The sequence below is a fragment of the Protopterus annectens genome, chromosome 8.part0 (genome assembly GCF_019279795.1).
Source record: "Protopterus annectens isolate FY-2018-M chromosome 8.part0, PAN1.0, whole genome shotgun sequence".
Taxonomy (NCBI): Eukaryota; Metazoa; Chordata; order Ceratodontiformes; family Protopteridae; genus Protopterus; species Protopterus annectens.
Window position 1 is genome coordinate 1,910,987,070 of NC_056741.1, and position 27,354 is coordinate 1,911,014,423.

The window sequence follows — 27,354 nt, forward strand, 5'->3', positions numbered from 1 at the left end:
AAAATTCATGGCAAATTTAAGAAAGTCTGTTGCACCATTAATATAGGAAAAGAATTCCTTTAGTTTGTCCAACGTATCATTCCCAAAATTAATGGTGTCATCCAGGAACTGACCATAAAGGGACCAGGATATATTCAAAGATGAACTGAAAACATAGTTCTGTTCCCACCACAGAATTAACAAAAATGGGGGAACAGGTCACTCCCATGGTGACACTTTTTTTTTTCAACATAAATAGAACATTTTGACAGGAGAGACATGTATCACAGAGAGTACTACTTCTGTGGAATCATCTTCCTCTCCACACAAAGCAAAGTACTTCTCTTATGCTATTCAAATGTAATCTTGATGAATGGATGGGTCACTGCAAATTCACCCCGTTCAGCACCCTTGCCCTTCATGGATAGAAGTAACATGCAAATATTCTGCACATCTCTGGGGTATTTCTACTTAAAATATAAGGGTTAAAACCTTTATGGGGAAGTATGGTTAGGTTTCTGAGAATCCGTACAGATCAACAGCCTAGTAAGTAGCTATGAACCTACAAATTAGAATGAATTCTGAGCCCACAGAAAAGGAGTTGTGTGAATGCTGCTAAAAGAAGCACTTTACTCCCTTAACTGTTTCAGACCAAATAGGTGAACAGATAGTGTCTCCCTCCACATTCATAACACCCTCGTTAACAGAGAGTTTGACAGCAAGCTAGACAAAAAGTAGCCCTGTTAACAAAAATGGAATGGATTTTCGCTTACTCTATAGTTTCAGTACCATAGTTAGGGCATGTTGTAAACATGGTTAATTCTTTCATAACATGCTAAACCTAAAGGTTGAGGACAGCACTGTCATTATGGGAAGTTTCAGCTAATGATACAAAACATAAAGGTTGAGGATAGCACTGTCATTATGAGAAGTTTTAGTTCAAATACTAAACCTAAAGGCTGAGAACAGCACTGTCATTATGAGAAGTTTCAGTTACTGATACTAAACATATAGGTTGAGGACAGTTACTAAATCTAAATTATTATATTTATCTTACTTAGGCAATCTGAACTAAATTATTACTCGCACAAGTAAGGAAACTGTGAATTATGCTGTGCTGCTATCTTATAGTAAAAATCCTGATGGGTAAGTTATCAGTGTGTGAATTTATGTCTATACTGCCTAATATTTCTTCCGTTATATGCTTCCTTCACCCTCTAGTGAAAACTGTTTTCAATGCACATGAGCGTGAAGTAAAGACATTTCATACAGTGATACACTGCATTTGTTGACCTGAATGACAATAAAGTTTACTTTGACTTTTACTTTAACGTAAAGGTTGAGGACAGCACTGTCATTATGCAAAGTTTCAGTTACCGATACTAAACCTAAAGGTTGAAGACAGCGCTGTTGTTAAGGAAAGCTGAAGTTACTGATACTAAACTTCCAGGTTGAGGACAACACTCTCATTATGGGAAGTTTCAGTTACCGATACTAAACCTAAATGTTGAGGACAGCACTGTCATATGGGATAATAAACCTAAAGGTTGAGAACAGCACTGTCATATGAGAAGTTTCAGTTACTGATATTAAACTTATAGATACAGGACAGTTACTAAACCTAAATTACTCAACTTAAAGTTTGAGGACGGCACTGCCATTATGGGAAGTTTCAGTTACTGATACTAAACTTATAGGTACAGGACAGTTACTAAACCTAAATTACTCAACCTAAAGTTTGAGGACAGCTTTGCCATTATAGGAAGTTTCAGTTACTGATACTAAACCTAAAGGCTGAGGACAGCACCGTCATTATAGGAAGTTTCAGTTACTGATACTAAACCTAAAAGCAAAGGACAGCACTGTCATTATGGGAAGTTTCATTAACCGACACTAAACGTAAAGGTAGAGGATAGTACTGTCATTATGGGCAGTTTCAGTTACTAATACTAAACTTACAGGTTGAGGACAGCACTGTCATTATAGGAAATATAATTTACCGATACTAAACCTAAAGGCAGAGGACAGCATTATCATCTTGGGAAGTTTCCGTTACCTATACTAAACCTAAATTATTATATTTATCTAACTTATACAATTTGAGCTAAATTATTACTTGCACAAATACAGGAACTGTGAATTATGCAACGCAGCTGTCTTAAAAATTGTGGTGGGTAACTTATCTGTGTGTGTATTTATATGTGTACTGTCTAGTATTTCTTCCGTTATATGCTTCTTTCACCCACCTGTGAAAACTGTGTTCAATCCGCACGCGCCTGAAGTAAAGAAATCCAGTGATACATTGCATTTGTTGACCTGGCTGACAATAAAGTTTACTTTCACTTTGATTTTGACTTTGACCTAAAGGTTGAGGACAGCACTGTTCTGATGGGAAGCTTCTGTTTCCAGCAGAAAACCTAAAGGTTGAGGATACCACTGTCATTATTTGAAGTTTCAGTCACCAATACTAAACCTAAAGTTTGAGAACAGCACTATCATTATAGGAAGTTTTAGTTAGTGATACTAAACCCAAAGGCTGAAGACAGCACTGTCAATTTAAGAAGTTTTGATTACAGATACTAAACCTAAAAGTTGAGAACAGCACTGTTGTTAAGGGAAGTTTCAGTTACCAATACTAAACCTAAAGGTTGAAGACAGCATTATCATTACAGGAAGTTTCAGTTGTTTATTTATTTCCAGTTTGATAAACGGGAAGGTCCACTGGGCCCAAGGGGCCTGTTTTCAGTGGAGGCCCGGGGAGAAAAGCTCTGTGTTACATACAATTAAAGCTAGCATATAATTTTACACTATACAATTATGCATGGAGTTACACATTTTGGAAAACAAATGTAAAATTATATATTGAGATCTAACAATTGAAAAGGAGCAAAGGAGAGGATTAACAAGAATAACGTGAGCCCGGTTCAAAACGTATGTACAAAGTTACATGACTAGAGCACGATTCAAAACATACGTACAAAGTTAGATGACTAGAGCACGGTTCATAACATACATACATAGATGGAGAGTGATTTGCTTGTAGTTCATAGCATGCATACATTGTAGATTTAGAAAGGTAATTACAGTGCAGGGATGACACAAAGTGGCAGGATAGTCAGGAAAAAGTATTTTAGTATGAAAGCTTGAGCACTGTTCATAACATATGTACATGGTTAGACAACCTGAGCACAGTTCATATCATATATACATAGAGAGCCATTTGCATGTAGTTCATAGCATTTGTACATTATTGATTAGAAAGCTATTTACAGTATTAGTTAGCATGTGAGCAAATAATATTTAGGTGAGAGCAGAGAGGGGAAGTTGAGTGATAGAGAAAGAGGGGAAGGTTGTTTGTAGAAAGGTTCTAGAGAAATCAAAGGGAATTGGCTGGGCAGTGGAGAAGGAGGCTGCTGTTTAGTGGTACAGAGGTGGGAACACTTTTAGGCTAGTTAGTATAATCCTTAGTACTGGGCTTATATGTAGGTAAAAGAGAGAAGGATAGGGAGACAGAGTGGGGATAGAAAGCTGTGTACAATATTTACATAATAACCAATCAGGGCGTAGGACTTATTTTACGTTAGATTCAAGTGGTGAAGATGTAGAAGAATCAGCAGGTTGCAGGGGAAAGAGGAAAGTACATGTATAAGAGACACTGGGAAGAATTAAATAGGAAGAATGCAATTACAGTTCCAGTTTTGGGAGAGGTAGGAATGGAGCTGGGATTTGAAGTGTTCAGAGTTTGTAGTACTTCTTAGCCAGGGTGGGAGAGTGTTCCATTTTTTTGGCTAGTGAATGGGACAGGAGAAACTGGCCAGGGGGACGTTTTGGTTTATATACCAAAAGTAGATTTTGTTGGGCTGATCTTAGGCGTCTGTGTGGAGTGTATAATGGTAAGATATTAGAGCAGGGCATGCACTAGGTTTAAAGATTAGTTTGTGGGCTGTAGTAAGTTGGAGGTAGTCTATGTGGTTATGAAGTTCTACCCACTTTAGCATGTGGAGAGAGGTGCAATGGTGGGAGGAGTGTTTAGATTTAGGAGGGAATTTAGCGATTTTGTTATAACAGATTTCTAGTTTTGAGGTGATGGTAGTAGAAAGGTTGGTTAGAAGAGGAGCACCGTAAAGTAGGGATGGTAGTAAGTAGGTGGAGGTGAGAGTTTGCCTTGTAGATGGAGAGAGAAAGTGAGTATTTCTGTATAGCATACCAAGCTTCTGATGTTTTTTTAATATTTAGTTGGACATGTGTATCAAATTTCAGGTGTTCATCAATTGTAACCCCAAGAAGTTTAGCAAAAGGGACTACTTCTATGGTGGAGTTTGTATGGGTGATGATATCGAAAGATTGCTTGTCAAATGGGAGGGTTTTTGAGGGAGACAAGAGATGGATTTTGGATTTATTGGTATTAAGGGAGAGATGGTTTTGAAGCATCCAGTTCTCAGTAGTTGTAAAGGCCAGTTGTATTTTTGCCTGTAGCTCTGGAATACTAAGAGCAGAGCAGACTAAAGTGGAACTGTCTGTGTAATGCACTATTTTGGTGTTAGGAATGGCAGCAAGAAAGTCATTGATAAATACATTAAAGAGCATTGGTCCGAGTATGGACCCCTGGGGTACTCCGGCTGGGGTAGGTAGGAAGGTTGAGGTACCAGCTTGCCATTTCACTCCCTGGGATCTGTCAGTAAGATAGCTATTGAACCAGGTAAGGGAGTTCTGAGAGAGATTGAGGTTAGAAAGGTGGTTCAGAAGGTGGGTATGCGATACAGTGTCAAATGCCTTAGATAGATCTAGAAGGACAGTGGAGACAATTTCTCCAGAGTCACGAGCATGGTTTACTGCATCTAAAAAATAGAGGAGAGCAGTTATTGCACTATGGCTAGGGTGAAATCCGTGTTGGGTAGGGGTGAGTAGATGATTATTGATGAGGAAGGGCATGAGTTGGTGGTGGATACATTTTTTGAGGATTTTTAAGATTGGGGAAAGAATGGCTATTGGGGGAAAGTTAGAGATGCTATTATTTTTGCCTCCTTTATGGAGGGGCAGGATAAAGGCAGCACACCACAGTTTGGGGACATAAGATTCCCAGATAGACCTATTGATAAGAATGCTGATGGGGATGGCTATACCATCTGCGGCAATCCTTAGAAAGAGAGAGGGAATATTGTCAGGGGCATTGGAGCATGGCTTAAGTTTGGAAAGAAGCTTTTTGATGTAGGAGGTTGAGATGGGTTGCAAATCAAAAGTGGGGGGGGTTGGGAGTGAAAGTAGGATTGGGGGTGGTGGGTTGAGGAGAAGAAAGGGAATTGGGGTTGAGTGGGGGGGTGCGTTTGGGGAAGGTCTTAGTAAGTTCAGCTATAGCGTTGGTAAAGAAAGAGTTAAAAAGAGTGGCAATTTCAGTGTCAGTTTTATTGTTGTCAGGACAGGGATATACTTTGGTACCAGGGTGTAAAAGAGAGTTGATGGAGTTCCAGAATTGTCTAGGATTTTTGGAGTGGGTAGACTGAAGTTTAGTGTAATAAGATTTTTTATCTTTTCTAACATGCTTTTGGTTAAGTGGCGGAGTTGCTTGTATTTAAGAAGGGTAACAGGGTGTTTATATTTGTTGTAAAGTTTCCAGGTCTTGTCTCTTTGTAGCATAAGTGATTTGGTGTCTTTTGTTAGCCATGGGGCAGAGTTGGGTTTTATTCATTTTGTTCTTGGTGGGGCTTGGGTGTTTAGGATGTCTAGGAAGGTTTTATTGAAGAAGTCTATGGCTTTATCTAGTGGAAGCATTTTTTAGGTTGTCCCAATTTGTAAGTTTAAGGGTTGTGGAGACTATGGAAGGGCTAAAGTTTGTAAGATTATGAGTGTGGGTATATTGGTGTTGGTGAGGGGAGGAATGGGTAGCTCAGTGAATGAAGGCTGGGAGATGGTCACTCAAGGAGTCTGGTAATATACCAGAGTGTGAGATCTTGTTAGGGTGGGAGACTAAGATCCAGTCCAGAGTGGACCCTGGAGGGTTGTTTCTATTAGGTCTGGTAATTCCATTTGTTAGTTGAGTGAAATTACATAGATTGATAGATAGGGAGGGATTGTTGTTATTGATTCTGTTCCAATCAATGTTCATATCCCCTAATATATAAGTCTCAAGCTTGATGTTAGTTGAGGCCCATAAAAGAATGTTTTCTAGAGTGGTAGCATTATTTCCGGGGGGGGGATATAGATGGCCATAATACAAATGCTTTTGTAGTTATTTATTTTGAGAATTCCTATAACTAGTTCAGCATTGTTGAACTGGGGAATGGGGTTCTGGTAAGGACAGTGGTTCAGAAGGCTAGTATAGATTAAGGCTACTCCCACTCCTTTTTTGTTTTGGCGGTCATATCTGAGTGCTTGAAAGCCAGGGGGTAGAATCTCAGTGTCAGTAATGTGGGGTTGTAGACATGTCTCTGAGACTGCTACTATACCTGGTAGAGTATGATTTAGCTAAGTATGGAAGAGAGCTATCTTGTTTCTAGCACTCTGGGCGTTGATGGTAATTGGTTTGAGGTATTTATGGTTGGTACTATTTGGAGAGATAGAGGGAGAGTGATTGTTTATAGTCTTAGTTCCAGGGTTAGGGTGAATATCTCCTGCTAGGACAAGCCAATTAGAAGAAGAAGGGAGCAGGACCTTTGGTTTGCAACTTGTAGTTTGTGGGAAGAACAGTTTCACTTTGGGTGTGTAATGTTTTATTGAGTGGGTTAGAAGTTTTAGTTTAAAGTAGTGAAGTGGGTTAGGCTGAACTAGAGAGGGGGATATGTTGTGAAAGTAGGGAGGAATGAGGTGGGGATGGGGAGAGTACAAGAGGTAGGGGCAAAAAGGAGGGGGGTAGTTTGTAGGAGGAATAGGAGGTGGCATTGAAGACAGTTATTAGGAAAAGCATGCTTATAGAGGAGATGAGAAAAGTCTGTGGAAGTGGAGAAGTCATTTTGCTAGTAATAGGTTAGGTTTGGAGGAAGTAGCTGGATGAATAATAGAGTGTTTAAGTGAGAGAGAGAGAGGAGTGTAGCAGAGAGTACAGGAAAGGTAGAGGATATAGATGTGGGAGGGATTAGTTAATTAATGGATGCAGGGTGGGGGAGGTGTAGAGATTGGCTTAAGGGAAGGGGAGGAGATACAGGGTTAGAATAAGTATAAGTGTACTGGGGGTGGTTGGGAATTGGGGGTAGGGTATGGGGATCAGAGTGAGCCTGCAGGGCAAACGGAGCGGGGCAGACCTGAAGGACAGACACAGCAGGATGGTGAGAAAAACAATCAGTATAGTTGAAAGTAAGTATAGAGGAAGGTAAGCAGGGGTGGTAGACAAAGGGTTTTGTAGACGTTTATAAAGCAAGTTGAGAGGCTTTAGGAAGAATGCAGACTAGGATATGAGAGAAGAAGGCGAGAGTGAAAAACTAAGGGTTTTAATCCTATAAGTAAAGAAATAGTGAGAGAAGGCATTAGAAACAGGTAAAGACTGCCATCTAGTGGTTACACCTGAAAATGCACAGAGTGGAGACAACCGGAGTAGGCAGGAAGTACTAAGAAAAATCAGAAAAGAAATCAAGAAGGAAGTATAGCTACAAAAAGGCTGGAATAATGTGGGTAAGGGGAGTATTCAGAGTAGAAGAAAGCAAAGCAGAGGGGGTATGGCTGCTGGCTAATCTGCTGGGTTTACACTACAGACTTAGCAATTTAGTCAACAATATATACATGTGGAGGGAGATTGAACCACATTTGACATACTTTCGTTAGTTTTCTTGGAGTTCAATTCAGGTAGTACTTTGGTTTCCCAGGAGGGATTAGGACAAACAGAGTATGGTAGGTGAATATTTGTTGGTCTGGATGTCCAGCAGGGCACGACCAGTAGTAGAAAATAAAAGTAGGAAAAGTAGTTTGTACCGCTGGAGAAAAACAAAAATAAAGGGAAAGCTTGTTAAAAATAACCCAGAGTGAATAACAGGAGAGCTGTAGGTTAATCAACAAATTAGGACCCATGCACTGTAGCTGGTTCAAAACAATGTTAACAACAGGTGGAATTTCTTCTAAAACTAGGCACAACTACATGAACAATTTACCTTAACATTTAAGCAAGCCAGCTAATATAAGACTTTGCAGGCACAGAGACATGCTTCTTCTTTAGTTAACAATGCAGCTTAATTTAGACAAAGTATTTTACAGTTGGAAAGTATTTGTTTATAAAATAACAATACAGCATTTACAGTTAATGTTTAGTAGCTAGTTCAGCTTCAGGTAGAATGCCTTTAGGAGACTAGTTTTTAGTAATTAATAATAAGTTACCAATTCTAAACTTAAATGTTGAGGACAGCACTGTCATATGAGATAATAAACCAAAATGATAATAACAGACAGTGCTGTGATTCTGGGAAGTTTCAGTTACTGATACCTAAAGGCTGAGGACAGCACTGTTGTTAAGGGAAGATTCAGTTACTGATACTAAACCTTATGGGAAGCTTCAGTTTCTGATACTAAACCTAATGGATGAGGACAGCATTGTCATTTTGAGAAGTTTCAGTTACAACATTAAACCTAAACGTTAAGGACAGCACTGTTGCTAAGGGAAGTTTCAGTCACCTATACTAAACCTAAATTATTATATTTATCTAACTTCTACAAGTTGAGCTAAATTATTACTTGCACAAGTACAGGAACTGTGAATTATGCTACACTGCTGTCTTAAAAGTAGTGGTGTGTAAGTTATCTGTGTGTGTGTTTATATGTGTACTGTCTAGTATTTCTTACATTATATGCTTCTTTCACCCACCTGTGAAAACTTTATTCAATCCGCACTTGCATGAAGTAAAGAAATCCAGTGATACATTGCATTTGTTGACCTGGCTGACAAAGTTTACTTTCACTTTGATTTTGACTTTGACCTAAAGGTTGAGGACAGCACTGTTCTGATGGGAAGCTTCTGTTTCCGGTAGAAAATATAAAGGTTGAGGATAGCACTGTCATTATTTGAAGTTTCAGTCACCAATACTAAACCTAACATTTAAGATGCACTGTCATTATAGGTAGTTTCAGTTACTCATAAAAAACCTAAAGGCTGAGGATAGCACTGTCATTATAGGAAGTTTCAGTTAGTAATACTAACCCTAAAAGTTGAGGACAGCACTGCTGTTAAAGGAAGATTTAGTTACCAATACTAAATGCAAAGGTTGAGGACAGCATTATCATTTCAGGAAATTTCAGTTACCAATACTAAATCTAAAGGTTGAGGACAACACTGTCATTATGGGAAGTTTCAGTTACTGATACTATACCTAAAGGATAAGGACAGAACTGCCACTTTGAGAAGCTTCAGTTACCGAAACTAAACCTAAATGTTGAGGACAGCACTATTGTTAAGGGAAGTTTCAGTTACCAATACTAACTAGAAATGTTGAGGACAGCACTATCATTATGGGAAGTTTCAGTTACCGATACTAAACCTAAAGGCTGAGGGCAGCACTGTCATTATAAGAAGTTTCAATTATCAATACTAAACCAAAAGTTTTAGGACAGCACTGCCATTATGGGAAGCTTCAATTACCTATACTAAACCTAAACACTGAGGACAGCACCCTCATAATGGGAAGTTTCAGTTACCAATACTAAACCTAAAGGCAGAGAACAGCACTGTCATTATGGGAAGCTTCAGTTACTGATACTAAACTTACAGGATGAGGACAGCATTGTCATTTTGGGAAGTTTCATTTACCATCACTAAACCTAAAGCTTGATGACAGCATTATCATTTTGGGAAGTTTCAGTTACCTATACTAAACCTAAATTATTATACTTATCTAACTTATGCAATCTGAGCTAAATTATTACTTGCATAAGTACGGGAACTGTGAATTATGAAATGCAGCCATCTTACAAATTGTGGTGGGTAAGTTGTCTGTGTGTGTGTATTTATATGTGTACTGTCTAGTATTTCTTCCATTATATGCTTCTTTCACCCACCTTTGAAAACTGTATTCAATACGCACAAGCCTGAAGTAAAGAAATACAGTGATACATTGAATTTGTTGACCTGGCTGACAATAAAGTTTACTTTCACTTTGATTTTGACTTTGACCTAAAGGTTGAGGACAGCACTGTTCTGATGGGAAGCTTCTGTTTCCAGTAGAAAACCTAAAGGTTGAGGATACCACTGTCATTATTTGAAGTTTCAGTCACCAATACTAAACCTAAAGTTTAAGGAGCACTGTCATTATAGGTAGTTTCATAAAAAGCCTAAAGGCTGAGGCCAGCATTATCATTATAGGAAGTTTCAGTTAATGATAGTAAACCTAATAGTTGAGGACAGCACTGTTGTTAAGGGAAGATTCAGTTACCAATACTAAATGTAAAGGTTGAGGACAGCATTATCATTTCGGGAAGTTTCAGTTACCAATACTAAATCTAAAGGTTGAGGACAACACTGTTATTATGGGAAGTTTCAGTTATTGATACTATACCTAAAGGATAAGGACAGAACTGCTACTTTGAGAAGCTTCAGTTACTGACACTAAACCTAAATGTTCAGGACAGCACTATTGTTAAGGGAAATTTCAGTTACCAATGTTGTTGTTGTTGTTGGTCTTTCAGCTTTTCCCGGTAAGGGGTCGCCACAGCGGAACTCCGATCCGCTAATGATTGGTAGTAGATTTTTTACAAAACGCTGAGGTGCCAGCTCGACGCCCAACCTTCAATGAAGGCACGCCCATTTACGCACGCATGTCTTTTGAACGCTACTTGAGGACAGCACTGTCATTATGGGAAGTTTCAGTTACCAATAGTAAACCTAAAGGCTGAGGACAGCACTGTCCTTATGGGAAGTTTCATTTACCGATACTAAACCTAAAGGCTGAGGACAGCACTGTCATTTTAGGAAATTTCAGTTACCGCTACTAAACCTAAAGGCAGAGGAGAGCACTGTCATTATGGGAAGTTTCAGTCACTGATACTAAACTAAAGGCAGAGAACAGCACTGTCATTATGGGAAGCTTCAGTTACTGATACCAAACTTACAGGATGAGGACAGCATTGTCATTTTGGGAAGTTTCATTTACCATCACTAAACCTAAAGCTTGATGACAGCATTATCATTTTGGGAAGTTTCAGTTACCTATACTAAACCTAAATTATTATACTTATCTAACTTATGCAATCTGTGCTAAATTATTACTTGCATAAGTACGGGAACTGTGAATTATGAAATGCAGCCATCTTACAAATTGTGGTGGGTAACTTATCTGTGTGTGTATTTATATGTGTACTGTCTAGTATTTCTTCCATTATATGCTTCTTTCACCCACCTTTGAAAACTGTATTCAATACGCACAAGCCTGAAGTAAAGAAATACAGTGATACATTGCATTTGTTGACCTGGCTGACAATAAAGTTTACTTTCACTTTGATTTTGACTTTGACCTAAAGGTTGAGGACAGCACTGTTCTGATGGGAAGCTTCTGTTTCCAGTAGAAAACCTAAAGGTTGAGGATACCACTGTCATTATTTGAAGTTTCAGTCACCAATACTAAACCTAAAGTTTAAGGAGCACTGTCATTATAGGTAGTTTCATAAAAAGCCTAAACTTGGCTGAGGCCAGCATTATCATTATAGGAAGTTTCAGTTAGTGATACTAAACCTAATAGTTGAGGACAGCTCTGTTGTTAAGGGAAGATTCAGTTGCCAATACTAAATGTAAAGGTTGAGGACAGCATTATCATTTCAGGAAGTTTCAGTTACCAATACTAAATCTAAAGGTTGAGGACAACACTGTCATTATGGGAAGTTTCAGTTATTGATACCATACCTAAAGGATAAGGACAGAACTGCCACTTTGAGAAGCTTCAGTTACCGACACTAAACCTAAATTTTCAGGACAGCACTATTGTTAAGGGAAGTTTCAGTTACCAATGTTGTTGTTGTTGGTCTTTCAGCTTTTCCCAGTAAGGGGTCGCCACAGCAGAACTCCAATCCGCTAATGATTGGCAGTAGATTTTTTACAAAACGCCGAGATGCCAGCTCGACGCCCAACCTTCAATGAAGGCACGCCCATTTACGCACGCATGTCTTTTGAATGCTACTTGAGGACAGCACTGTCATTATGGGAAGTTTCAGTTACCGATACTAAACCTAAAGGCTGAGGACAGCACTGTCATTTTAGGAAATTTCAGTTACCGCTACTAAACCTAAAGACAGAGGAGAGCACTGTCATTATGGGAAGTTTCATTTACCGATACTAAACCTAAAGGTTGAGGACAGCACTGTCATTATGGGAAGCTTCAGTTACTGATACTAAAATTACAGGATGAGGACAGCATTGTCATTTTGGGAAGTTTCATTTACCATCACTAAACTTAAAGCTTGAGGACAGATTTATCATTTTGGGAAGTTTCAGTTACCTATACTAAACCTAAATTATTATATTTATCTAACTTATGCAATCTGATCTAAATTATTGCTTGCATAAGTACAGGAACTGTGATTTATGAAATGCAACCATCTTAAAAATTGTGGTGGGTAAGTTATCTGTGTGTATATTTATATGTGTACTGTCTAGTATTTCTTCCGTTATATGCTTCTTTCACCCACCTTTGAAAACTGTATCCAATACGCACAAGCCTGAAGTAAAGAAATACAGTGATACATTGCATTTGTTGACCTGGCTGACAATAAAGTTTACTTTATCACTTTGATTTTGACTTTGACCTAAAGGTTGAGGACAGCACTGTTCTGATGGGAAGCTTCTGTTTCCGGAAGAAAACCTAAAGGTTGAGGATAGCACTGTCATTATTTGAAGTTTCAGTCACCAGTACAAACCAATACTAAACCTAAAGTTTGAGGACAGCACTGTCATTTTGGGAAGTTTCAGTTAGTGATACTAAACCTAAAGGCTGAAGACAGCACTGTCAATTTAAGAAGTTTTGATTACTGATACTAAACCTAAAAGTTGAGAAAGTTCTAAACCTAAATGTTGAGGACAGCACTGTCATATGAGATAATAAACCAAAATGATAAGGTTAGCACTGTCATTCTGGGAAGTTTCAGTTTCTGATACCTAAAGGCTGAGGACAGCACTGCTGTTAAGGGAAGATTCAATTACTGATACTAAACCTTATGGGAAGCTTCAATTTCTAATAATACTAAACCTAAAGGATGAGGACAGCATTCTAATTTTGAGAAGTTTCAGTTACAACACTAAACCTAAACGTTGAGGATAGCACTGTTGCTAAGGGAAGATTCATTTACCGATACTAAACTTACAGGTTGAGGACAGCACTCTCATTATGGAAAGTTTCAACTATTGATACTAAACCAAAAATATGAAGATAGCACTGTTGTTAAGGTAAGGTTCAGTTGCTGACACTAAACCTAAAAGTTGAGAACAGCATTATCATTTTGGGAAGTTTCAGTTACTGATACTAAACATAAATTATTATATTTATTTAACTTATGCAATCTGAACTAAATTATTACTTGCACACGTACAGGAACTGTGAATTATGCTATGCTGCTATCCTATCTTAAAAATTGTTGTGGATAAGTTATCTGTGTGTGCATTTATATCTGTACTGTCTACTATTTCTTTCTTGATATGCTTCCTTTACTCTCTTGACAAAACTGTTTTAATGTGTACGATCGCAAAGTACATAAATTTCATCCAGTGATACATTGCAATAGTTGACCTGAATGACAATAAAATTTACTTTGAATTTGTGTTTGACTTTGACCTAAAGGTTGAGGACAGCACTGTTGTGATGGGAAACTTCAGTTACAGATAGGAAACCTAAAGGCTGAGGACAGCACTGTCATTATGGGAACTTTCAGTTACTGATATTAAACATAAAAGTTGACGACAGCACTGTCATATGAGATAATAAACCAAAATGATGAGAACAGCACTGCCATTATAGGAAGTTTCAGTTAAGTTTTCAAACCCTAATGGCTGAGTACAGCACTGTTATTATGGGAAATTTCAGTTACCGATGCTAAACCTAAAGGATGAGGACAGCACTGACACTATGGGAAATTTAAGTTACTGATATTAAAACTAAAGTTAGAGGACAGCACTGTCATTAAGGGAAACTTCAGTTACCAATACTAAACTTAAAGGCTGAGGACAGCACTGCCGTTATGGGAAATCTCAGTTACAATTACTAAACCTAAATGTTGACAACAGCACTATTGTTAAGGGAAGTTTCAGTTACCAATACTAAACCTAAATGTTGAGGACAGCACTGTCATTATGGGAAGTTTCAGTTACCGATATTAACCCTAAAGTCTGAGGACAGCACTGCCATTATAAGAAGTTTCAGTTACTGAGTCAAACCCTATTGGCTGAGGACAGCACCGTCATTATGGAACGTTTCAGTTACTGATACTAAATCTTATGGGAAGCTTCCGTTACCTAAAGGATGAGGACAGCATTGTCATTTTTGTGAAGTTTCAGTTACGACAGTAAGCCTAAACATTGAGGACAGCACTGCTGTTAAGGGAAGTTTCCATTTTCGATTCTAAACCTAATGGTTGAGGACAGCATTGTCATTATATGAAGTTTCAGTTACCAATACTAAACCTAAAGGTTGAGGACAGCACTCTCATTTTGGGAAGTTTCAGTTACTGATACGAAACCTAAAGGCTAAGGACAGCACTGTCATTATAGGTAGTTTCAGTTACCGATACTAAACCAAAAGGTTGAGGACAGCACTGCCATTACAGAAAGTTTTAATTACCAATACTAAACCTAAAGGCTAAGAACAGCACCCTCATTGTGGGAAGTTTCAGTTACAGATATTAAACGTAAAGGTTGAGGACAGCACTGTTGTTAAGGGAAGATTCAGTTACTGATCCTAAAATTAAACACTGAGAACAGCACTGTTGCTAAGCAAAGCTTCAGTTACTGATGATAAACTTACAGGCTGAGGACAGCACTGCCATTATGGGAAGTTTCAGTAAAAGATACTAAACCTAAAGGCTGAGGACAGCACCTTCATTATAACAAGTTTCAATTATCGATACTAAACCAAAAGGATGTGGACAGCACTGCCATTATGGGAAGTTTCAGTAAAAGATACTAAACCTAAAGGCTGCGGACAGCACTGCCATTATGGGAAGTTTCAGTTACTGATACTAAACCTAAAGGCTGAGGACAGCACCGTCATTCTGGGAAGTTTCAGTTACTGATACTAAACCTAAAGTCTGAGGACAGCACTGTAATTCTGGGAAGTTTCAGTTACTGATATTAAACCTAAAGGCTGAGGACAGCACTGTTGTTAAGGGAATTTTCAGTTACTGATATTAAACCTAAAGGTTCAGGACAGCACTGTCATTATGGGAAGTTTTAGTTACCAATACTAAACCTAAAGGTTGAGGACAGCACTGTCATTACAGGAAGTTTCAGTTACTGATACTAAACTTAACTGCTGAGGACAGCATTGTCATTATACCAAGTTTCAGTTATCGATACTTAACCAAAAGTATGAGGACAGCGCTGTCATTTTGGGAAGTTAAATTTACCATCACTAAGCCTATAGGTTGAGGACAGCACTCTCATTATGTGAAGTTTCATTTACCGATACTAAACCTAAAGGTTAAGCACAGAATTATCATCTTGGGAAGTTTCAGTTACTGATACTAAACCTAAATTATTATATTTATCTAACTTATGCAAGCTGAGCTAAATTATTACTTGCACAAGTAAAGGAACTGTGAATTATGCTATGCTGCTGTCCTATCTTAAAAATTGTGGTGGGTAAGTTATCTGTGTGTGCCTTTATATCTGTGCTGTCTAGTATTTATTCCTTTATATGCTTCCTTCAGCCACTTGTGAAAACTGTTTTCAATGGGCACGAGGGTGAAGTAAAGAAATTTGATCCAGTGATACATTTCCTTTGTTGACCTGAATAACAATAAAATTTACTTTGTCTTTGACTTTGACCTAAAGGTTGAGGACAGCACTGTTGTAATAGGAAGCTTCAGTTACTGATACAAAACCTAAAGGTTGAGGACAGCCCTGCCATTACAGGAAGTGTCAGTTACTTATTCAAAGACTACTGGCTGAGGACAGAACTGTCATTACTGTTAAGCTTCATTTACTGATACTAAACCTAAATGTTGAGGACAGCATTGTCATTATGGGAAGTTTCAGTTACAGATACTAAACCTAAAGGTAGAGGACAGCACTGTCATTATGGGAAGCTTCAGTTAGCGATACTAAACCTTATGCTTGAGGACAGGACTGTTGCTAAGGGAAGTTTCAGTTACTGATACTAAACTAACAAGTTGAGGACAGCACTGTCATTATGGGAAGTTTCAATTACCGGTACTAAACCTAAAGGCAGAGGACAGCACTGCCATTATGGGAAGGTTCAGTTACCGATACTAAACTTACAGGTTGAGGACAGCACTGTCATTATGGGAAGTTTCAGTTACCATCACTAAACCTAAAGCCTGAGGACAGCACTGTCATTATGGAACATTTCAATTACTGATACTAAACCTTATGGGAAGCTTCAGTTACTGATACTAAACCTTATGGGAAGCTTCAGTTACTGATACTAAACCTAAAGGATGAGGACAGCATTGTCATTTTTGAAAAGTTTCAGTTACGACACTAAGCCTAAACATTGAGGACAGCACTGCTGTTAAGGGAAGTTTCCATTTTCAATTCTAAACCTAACAGTTGAGGACAGCATTGTCATTATATGAAGTTTTAGTTACCAATACTAGACCTAAAGGTTGAGGGCAGCACTGTCTTTATGGGAAGTTTCAGTTACCACTACTAAACCTAAAGGTTGAGGACAGCACTGTCATTATGGGAAGTTTCAGTTACTGATACTCAGGTGCAGCTCGTGCTATAGGACTGCAGCCCCCCCCACCTAGAAAAAACAAAAGAAAAAACTGTGAAACAAGAAAAAAAAAATCACGAGTCCCGACTCCTCCGCGAACACATTGGGAACTCAGACTGCCTTTGTCAGCAGTCCGGATACAGAAGAAGAGATACCCAGGAATCTGTGCGGTGACAACCACACAGAACAGAGGAGTTCTGGACTGCTTCAGCTGCAGGCAGAACCAATGAGGACTGAGAGGTGAGCTCTCACAGGGATTTCACTGCTGCGCAGGCTTCATTTGTGACTGGGATTGTACTGGAGGCTTCATTCATGAAACGAACAAAGCAGCTAGGGAAACAGTTTGTGTGTGTGTGAAATGCCCCAGTTGCTATATACTGGTGGCTAGAAAGAACACATGGTGATGGGTGGAGATACTCAGGCTTGTACCCTGTACCTTGGATGCAGGTGGCAAGGACCTGAATTCCCTACCCACCAACATTTGCAAAAGAATTGGCAGATTTGTGCCTCATATTTGTTCTGTTCCTACCCGCGGTGGTGTTGCTGCAGTAGCGTTGTTACCTCATAGTAAGACACTGTCCTGTTTGATTCTCAGCTAGAGTGTCTTCTGCATGGACACATGCGTGAATGGACATACCTTCGTTGAAGGTTGTGCATCAGGGCTGGTAACTCGGCACGTAAAAATCAACTACCAATCATTAGTGGACCGCAGTTCCGCTGTGGCGACCCCTAACCGGGAAAAGCCGAAAGACAACATTTGTTCTGTTCCTCATAAAATTTGTGGTTTCTGTATCTTCACTTTTCCTTGCAAAGTCTGTAGTGCAGTGGTGCATTGCTGCCTAATAGCTACAGGTTCTCTGGTTTGATTCTTGGCTGGGGTGCCTTCGGGGTGGAGTCTGCATGTCCTCCCATCTTACAAAGATGTGTCTGGAATCTTTCCCTGCTCTGCTGAAAATTGTCTTTTGTTCCAAGTCAGACTAGTTCCCTGGTTAAATGTTTAAAAATAATAGGCATTTGAATTTCAAACTTCATATTCTTCAGAAAGTACATGGTAACACAAAATCTTTCATTCTAGCAGTTGTCTAAGTTTATAACATGGATATTTGAAATTTGTCCCTATTTTTGGGACTGCATTCCCCCATTATTGGCTTTGTCCAGGTATTTTGTGCTAAGGTTGAGAGCTATCTATGGTGAGAAATGAATTCACTGAATGTTTGGGGGCTGTAGTCCCCCCATTACTGGCTTTGTCCACATGTTTTTGCTAAGAGGTTGAGAGCTATGGTGAGAACTGAATTCACTGAATATGTTTGGGGGCTGTATTCCCCCATTATTGGCTTTGTTCAGGTGTATTGTGCTAAGAGGTTGACAGCTATGGTGAGGATTGAATTCACTAAATGGTAGCCATTTAAGTTTGCCTTCCTCTCTTTCACAAAACAGCTGATCTGGCATAGTAGTATGTTTCTCTGACTGTTTTGCACAGGGTTCCCTGGGTTAAAGACATGGCAGTGAAATGTATGGTGGTAACACAGCATTTTATTCTAGCAACTTTGCAATATTATACAAGCAATGTTTAAAATGTGTCCCTGGTTTTTGGGCATTTGTTCCCCCCCCCCAAATAAATTTTGGCTTTTTCCAGATTTCTTGTGCTGCCAAGTTCAGAGATACAACTGCGTGTCGAATAGATTTTACAAGGAGCTGAGAGCTGCAGGGGAACAAAACTTTAGTGCTGCTTATTCTGAGTCTGCTTGCATTGTTAATAGCACAACAGGTAGTGTACTTGCGTTTGATGCAGAAGGCTGCTGGCTCTGCTCCCACAGTAGATAGATGCATTGCTGATACTGTACTGTGTTGTAAAGGGGGTGGATGCTGCAGTCCTTTTTGGCGAAGATACCTAGAGTAGTAACTATGAATCTGTTATCAGTTTGCCATACATTCCCTATTGCGATATTACTAGCTTATCATTTTTTTTAATGCATGCAACATAGGCAATGTATTCCCCAAGGGCAACAGGCACTTTATTTGTAGATGAATAAACAATGACATATAAAGTTGTTTGCTAGCAGCAGCCTCTTCATTGTTACAGATTTCTTTAATGTGGAATTATTTAAATGACTTTTACTACTTCAGAGATTGTGCATATTTACTGATACTGATGGACTGTAGAAGGTTGAGTAGACTTTTATGATGGAAATGTTCTAAATTGGGCAGTTTTGTCAACGGTGCATGCATTTTATTTCATTGTATACTGGAAAAATTTTCAAAACAATAAATTTAAAATGCCCTCTAACAACAGTACTGTATTGTACAAGGAATAAAATTTAATACAATCGGGAAGGTGTATCAAAGAAATGTGCATGTTTCGTGTTCAAGGGGCCTATGATTTGAAAACAGCCCAAAAGGGGCCTATGATTTCAAAACAGCCCAAAGTTAATCTTTATCTGACACTGGTAAAATGTATTTTCTTTGAATGTGGGTTTCAATGGTTTCAATGCATGTGAGTTTCAAGAGCAGAGAAGTTTTAATGCTAAGTCTGTTTTCATTGTGAGACTGCATTGCTTTGCTTAGCAGATATCTATTGGGGTTTGTGCTGTAAAAATGCAAAATAAAACTTTCAAATGAAATCCAAATCATTGCAGAAGTAAAGCAGTATGCACATTACAGTGTTTATGGTAAATGGGGCAAAATAACCAAGGAATGGGACATTGGAATGGCTGCAGGGGGAGGCTCCATTCGACCATGATTTTGAGAGGGGAAGGGCAGTAAACTCAGACAGCTTCGGTTGAACTATACCTCTCAGCTGTCCATATTTTTGCAGAATGAATAGATATTTGCTTCTTAATTTTGGTTTGTTCCTCATAAAATGTGTGGTTTTCTGGCAAATCTGTCGTAAGTTTATACAAGAGCAATTTTTAGTAGTGTTTGTATGTTCCCCCCAATATATTTGGCCTTGTCCAGATTTCCTCCATTAACAGGTTGAGAGGTACGTGCAAATAAATTGCTTTATAGAATTAGGCATATCAAAACCTCTCAACTGTCCCCGATTTTGGCTCAAAATGTTGCTCTTCCCCTAATAATCCCTCTGAAAAATGACAATTTTGGAAGAAAACATGGGGGGTTTACAATTAATAAATAAATAACTGTAATAATCAGTTACAGATTACTTTTATTTCAGAAATGCATGTAGATTATTTTATTTTGTCAGCTGCTCAAGTTAGCAGTACTAATATTAAAAAATGTCCCTTCTTTGACAGGTTCCCAGCTGTATTGTGTGGCGATTTTATATTTTTGCATTATATTTTTGGTCCATTTTTCATAAAATTGTGTTTTTTGGCAAATTAGTGGCAAATCATTAAAGACTGAAGTTAGAAATAATGACAGACATTTCAGTTTCAGATTTCATACCCTTCAGAAAATTCATACTAATGCAAGACCTACTATCCTATTATCTTTCTAAGTTTATAAGAGCAATATTTAAAAATTGTCCTTATTTTTGGGCCTTGTCTCACTTCTATGTTTGGCTTCATCCAGATTTCTTGCTCTGAGGTTGAGAGGTATGACAAATGTGTCAGGGTCATCGCAATCAGCCAGAGACACTTCAAATTGTGACAAACTTGTTGCACCCCACTCCCCCATGTAGTGACTCTGGATGTGTTCAAGCAAGGCAAGGAGCAGTTATGTAGTGTAAATGTGCAGACTATCCCCCCCCCCCATCCAAGGTAAACACAAGTACTACAGTGTATTTTCATCTGTCATTGATTTTCAGAATGTTCTGGTTTCTGTCATATTTTTATACTGTTGATTTATGCTTATTATTATTCAGAAAGTGCCTTTTGATCTGTGTTTAAGTAGCAGTGCTTTAATGGCCATCGGGTAAGCTTGTCTGATATTGTAATATGCAAGTAAGTTTTAATAAGCAGTATTGCCAACATTGAAAGCCTTTCTGTTGTTGCCGTGCAGAGAATACTTACATAACTAGATAACATATAAGCCTTGGGTATTGAAATGCATATGACAGTATTTGTAATAAAGGACAGGATTACATTATGTTAAGCTCATTACAGCCTTTACCTGCAAACTAAACACAATGCCAGTCTATCATGTGTGGTCCATATCCTGTGCAGTAATCCTTTAAGCAATATATGTTGAGCTTGTTTCTTGTTTGCTTTTCATTTTTTACTTTGATCACGTTTTCCCCATGAAACAAGTAAATAGTTGTTGTCAGGCAGCAGGTCTTTTTTGGATAAGAAACATTTTTACAAGTGGGGGTATCACAGAGATTGCTACTTTCAGCATGTTACTTGGTACTTTAATAAAGCTGAATATAAATTATAATTAGAACTGGAGTGCAAGAAGACATGATTTGAGTTAAGTGCTGCTTTTTTTTCTTATACTTGATTTTGACTGGCATTCCAGTAATGCATTTAAAAAGTAATTTATTTTTTCATGCCTCACATCCTTTTTGTTTCCATCTAGATATTAAGTAAGCTGATATGCAGCCAATGGATTGAAATATTTTTTTCTTCTACACTTCATTTTGTCTTGATTGGACTCTCATAATGATGGTTTGGCACCCAGGGCAGCGTATTTACTTAAAGTTACAGTTTTTGTGGTTTTGAGCATAGCTCCTCCCCTTTCTAGTTGGCCACACCCATTCCCATTGACCCCACCCATTCAGTTGTCTCCTGCAGCCCCCCTTTGATTTGAAGTCACCAGCCACCACAGCTGATACTAAACTTATAGGCTGAGGACAGCACTGTCATTATGGGAAGTTTCATTTGCCGATACTAAACCTAAAGGCAGAGGACATGACTGTCATTATGGGAAGTTTCAGTTACCAATTCTAAACCTAAAGGTTGAGGATAGCACTAACATTATGGGAATCTTCAGTTACCTCACTAACTGTTTAACTATGCCAGCTACAAGGGATACACATTTTTTTCTTTTATTAATAGTAATAATCTCATTGAGCTAATAGTGGAAATACTATTTTTCTTGCTCTGTCATTTATTGCACCTTTGTATCATTTTATACAAATGTGTAAGTCAATGAGGATAAGGATTCCAAATTAAAAGATAACTCGAAAGAAAGATACTGACTGGTTCACTACCATTGTACTTATTACATAATTTTAATCCAAAACAGGATTTCAGCCATAGTTCAGATGCATGTCCTGCTTCAAACATGATTTCACTAGATTCATGTCATTGGTTGTTAAATGGTACACATGGCTTACTGAATGAGAAACAAACATATTTATAGTCTTTAAAAATACAATGTTAACAAGAATAAAATTCACACATATTATGTTTCATAATATGTGTTTGATGAAATCCCCCAGCTGACTTGCATCAAGTAATTAACTCCCATTCAGTTAGTAGGCACTTCCAGTGAAGTGTTGTATAGACTATATTTAAAGTACTACACCATAATCGAGGCATGGACTACCGTGTATGCCAAGTTTGGTTCTACACCATGGGTATCCTTTGTGATTCGACATTATCTCTTCTCTACCTCATTCACAGTAACTATAAGATCAAAAATGTTGGTGCAGTCTCAGATTTCCAGGTTCTGTTTATTGCTTGTTGGTAACTGTCAGTATCAATTTTATTAATGCCTGTTTATTTTTGTTCATCATTAAGCATAAGTGATTTGGTAAATGCCAATACCTTTATAAATATTTTTCCAATAGCATTTTCAGGTCCAGTTTATATACATTAAGCCTCTGGCAGGACCAAAAAAAAAACAATATGCTGCTATGCAGTATTAAGCCATTTTTTCACTCCCTAAAATTATGGGTCCACTGCAACCTCTCGAGTATAGAAAAACATCTGCAATCACCTTTAAGTACACATTCTAATCTTTCTGGACTTAGTATCATATCTTGACAGCTGGCATAAATATGCCCAGCTCAAAAATATAAATTTTCTACTAATCCTTTGCCAAATTTGTTGTGTTTTGCCCACTAATTTACTTTCTAATTCTCTCAGTGCTCTGAATGTTCAGCTTAAAATGTAACTGCTGCCTAGTCAAACCCTGATCTCCAGCATTAGTGACACTACAGCAGTCTACTCATTTCTTTCTTACCCACCAGCTTTTCCCAAAACATTCTAGGACTTCTACCCTCTCAAATAAACTCTATCACCATATTTTTTATTCACTTCCAAACACGAGGTAGAGTATCAGCTGGACTGGAATGTAGAACATAGCAGAGGCAGCACAAAGTACTCCACAGCTTGTACTATCTGGTATTGTTCCAAACTTATTTTCCATCTTTTAAAATCAGACTGCATCCTCTTTATTAATTCCTCATAAGCCTTATCCAGCAAATCCTGCAGTGAATTTATCAACCATATTCAATATGGGAAGCTTCCCAGAATAATCCTTACTCTTGTCTTGACCTTTGCATCAATGTGCAGTTTATTGACACTGCTCTAGTTTTGACTGTGTTAATCTTATGACCCAAAAACATACAAAACGTCTGCAGCTTCAAAAAAAGAATATTCTTGAGTCTTGTCAAATATATCATTCATCAGTAGCAAAATGAATAATCTTTACCTCACTATCCTATCTTGTACTCACCTGCAACAAATTTTCATACTGTCATAGCCAATGGCTCTAGATAAATGGTAAACAGAATTGGTGATAGGGATCATCCAACAGATCCCTTATGACAGTTTGGTGAGGAGCAGAAAATAACCATGAGTCTTTATATGAGCAATTAAATATGAATATATTGCCATAATCAGGTCTATAAAGTCCTTTAAAGATCCAGTGGCATTTAAAACTCACTTCAGATAATACAATTCAGCTATATCTAATGTCTTTGTTATAGCCAAACTGTCCATTACCAACACATTATTATTTTCTTGAATAGTCCTTATCAATCAATTTGTTTTTCATTATTATCAAATGTCTTCTGTAGCCCCCCAAATCCACATTTTCAATTAACTCTCATACTGTTTGCTAATCTCACTGATGTTATATACATAAATAATTTATACTTGGAATTAAGTGTAGATATTGATATTTAGGAGGATGACAAATATAGGGTCTCTACCCTCTTTTGTCAGAACCATTAGTACTGTTTGCTTTCATGATCTTGATATATTTTTTTCTTAAAAACTTAATTGAACACTCCCAAAATATATTGAGCCATCTTTCTTTATTTTACCTCCATACATTTACTGGTGAAGTATCAATATCTGGAGTTTTGCTTTGTTTCAGTGTCTTCATCATTTTCCACATTTCGTCAGTAGTCAAATGTACCATCAGCTCGCTTATTTGCTCTACTATGAGCTTTAGCAGTCCTGCATCCCTAAAAAATCCGTCAAACATAAGCTTGTTTCTCAAGCTTATGAACTTAGGAAATCCAGGATCACCATAAAGTGTTAAACCTTTTTCTTCTAAGATCATACAGTCTTGAATTTGATTATATTAAGTACCTGGTTTTAGAAGGAGCTGATTTATTTGTCATTGGCCAAGATCAATATTTGGTATGCCTTCTGAGACACTGTTTTTTTTTTTTTTTTTTTACGACAGCACTTTCACAGGTCAATATTTTGAAGAAATGTACTTGACTTGCCCCAAAAAATGCTTAGGCAAATTGTGAGTTTGCTCAATACACTAGTATATTCAAGTACAGAATACTATATCACATGGCTTTTTAAAACTCTGTTCATAAAATAACAGCAACTGTGAATCTTGTTTTAAGAATGCACGTGTAATACTACATAAACATGTATGTCAATCATGCTTCCTGATAGCACCTTGTGGCAAAACTAGTAAAGCCTCTTTGCCTGCACTCATAGTGTTTTGTTTCCCTGTATCACAGCTTGCCATTCAGTATTTTATGTAATTTGCAGAATATACCTGTGCTGAAATACAGATGTGCTTTCATCTCAGGACAGCTATGTAGCTACACAGCTATCAGTCTCATCATGGTTTTCCTGAGAACCATCAGTAAAACCATGCAACTGAGCTGCAAAACAGGCACCCAGTGACAAGAGAGAAAAGCAGCAATCACGAATAATACAAATCAGCAAAAGACTAAGGGACAGTTCATGGCAGACAATAATAATGAGTGTTTGCTAAGGTAGAAAATAAAGATAGTGTGGTGAAGCAGTGAATCTAGAAATAGGTCACTCTGACCATGACCAAGGGTGCCAAGTTAATCTCAGGTGGGATTGCTGTGATAAGGAATGTCATCATCTGGCCTCTGAATGAAGCTGCAAATCTGTAACTCGCTTAAGATAGTAACTAAGCACAGACCTATCAAAAATAAATTGTTGATGCTATAATTTAAACTCATTCACTTCTAGATTGCTTTATGTTCTGCCCTGCAGACAAGAGAGCATTGTTATTCTGCCCGCATTTCAGCCTTTAGTTGAAATAATTACAAATAAGTGAGCGTGCCTTTAGTTATTGCTGTCCTTAAAATTTTCAGCATTGACTTTTTAATAAATGGCTTGTAGAGATCTAAACTGTAATTTAGCCTTCTGTCCTGATTATTCAAGCACAGATATTTGCACATTACCGAATACTTTTGCAACTACAATCTTGAAGCTGCAACAGTGTCTGCTAGAATAACCATTTATTCATCTTCTATCCAAGATTTATCACATATGAGGAGAACATTAACATTTTACTTGAAATGTGAGCTCACCGTCAATGTTTCACACTAAATTCGTACTTTAAATCCAATGTCTTATCAAGGCATCCAACCAAAAAGTAATACTAGCACTTATAAGAGTCAGAGCAGTTAGATACACTAAAAATTTTCACTCTGATTTCTGCAATTTCTTAAAAAAACAGACAAGAAATGGAGAAATTGAAAATAATAATAATAATAATAATTTTCTGTGACTAACACTGAACAAGAATGTTGCATCTTTCATTGTTAGCAAACACTGTATAGTCATTTGGGCTAACATGATTTAATACAAATAGATATTAATTATCTTATAAACAAAACACTACAATACTGCCAAAATAAAACAAAAATGCAAAGTAAATGATGGGAAAGGGATGCAATCTAAATGGAATCGTGTATTTTACAAATGTACCTATTCACAAGGCAAATAAAACCAATATACATTTTATATGCTGAGGAAGACAGTCCTGATTCCAAAAGACATGCACTCAGTGTAAGTGACCATTTACAATGAAAGCAGGCTGAGAACAAGTGTTTTGGAATCTGGTCCCCATAGTAAGCCTGTTTATAGATAACACCGAAGGAAGTCGCTTACACTGAGAGCAGGTCTTTTAGAATCAGGCCAAACTTATACTGACAGTAACTCTTTTGGAATCTGGGTTGGCATGCTATTTCTCCTTTTTTCTGGAAACAGAAACTGCATACTGAAACATATTTAACAGCCAGCCTAACAAGCATTGTATCTGGAGCATACACTGTTCTGCATGTGATTATTTATTAATTTATATTTTGGGGGGGGGGGTGAGAAATTAGTGATAGCTTTTCTGACACCTTAAAAAACTATAAAAATTTCAATGCTCTTACTTTAAGGACATGCACAGACCAAAACGTCCTTTAATAATAACATGTATGACTACTTCTGCTTTTATTTTATTTACTCTGTCACTCAGCAGTACAAATGATTGTATGCTTTACTAAAGCTTCTGAGAGTACAACTTACATAATACAGCTGCTGGCTTAGTGATCCTGCAAGCAATTCCAGTTTCCATAATAGACGTTTGTTCAACATCACAAGAAAATGAGATCATTGGTAGAGATAGTGCAAGTAACAATATTAATTCCATAGTAATCCACACAGGGACTGTCCGTATGTCCAGCCAGGAGTTCTATCAGCACTATTTATCCACTGTCACACTCTGTAGCAGCTTCTCTTACAACAATGGCAGAGTACACTGGTATGGGAGAGGCTACATTTAATAACTTTGGAGGTCGGCTCAATTAACAGGACATGATCCACTTCCCCTGGTTACTGGGGAGAAAACACATTTCCTTTTATGATATCCTCCTCCTATACCTTTTCAGAGGAAAAAAAAACTTAAGAATTTACAAAACTTAAAAATTACAAATTTCACGTTACTACTGACCTTTCTTCCATAGACAAGTTCTTGCCAATCATGGGCACTAGTCTTTCATCTGTTATTCTGCAGTGTACTACATATTTTGTATTTTTTTTCCATTCTCTGTGCCAATAAAATTGTATAACTCCCCTTCTGTGAAACCCTGTTATTTTTGGCAGGTTCGCAGGAAAAATATGTAGATTACATTTGTCATGACGGTTCCTTACCTAGTAACATTGGCTTCCAGTGTAAAGCCCTAGCATGGGCCTGAATTTAACTGCTGAAACAATGTATTTTGTGAAGCTGAAGTTAATGGTTATTGGACAAACTGCACAAAATTCAAGGCTTTACTACTGATACATACCTTACTAATAATTCCATTAGTTAAATGGTAAGTTAGCAGTTTACCATTTTGCTTAAATAAACTAATAGGTAAATAAATTATTTGTAGCCCAAAATGCATTTGCAGGCACAATACAAGGAA

The 27,354-nt window shown here is 37.8% G+C and overlaps 1 protein-coding gene across 1 annotated transcript in view; it reads right to left on the bottom strand.

The window, feature by feature from the left end:
* LOC122809713 (cholesteryl ester transfer protein) overlaps positions 1-26,767 on the bottom strand; it is an 840,169-nt gene extending 813,402 nt beyond the window's left edge. Inside the window, exon 1 of the mRNA XM_044081408.1 lies at positions 26,474-26,767. Within this exon, the coding sequence (XP_043937343.1) occupies positions 26,474-26,597 (124 nt within the window). The 5' untranslated portion in view covers positions 26,598-26,767. The remainder of the gene's footprint in view (positions 1-26,473) is intronic.
* Between the last annotated feature and the right edge of the window lie 587 nt (positions 26,768-27,354).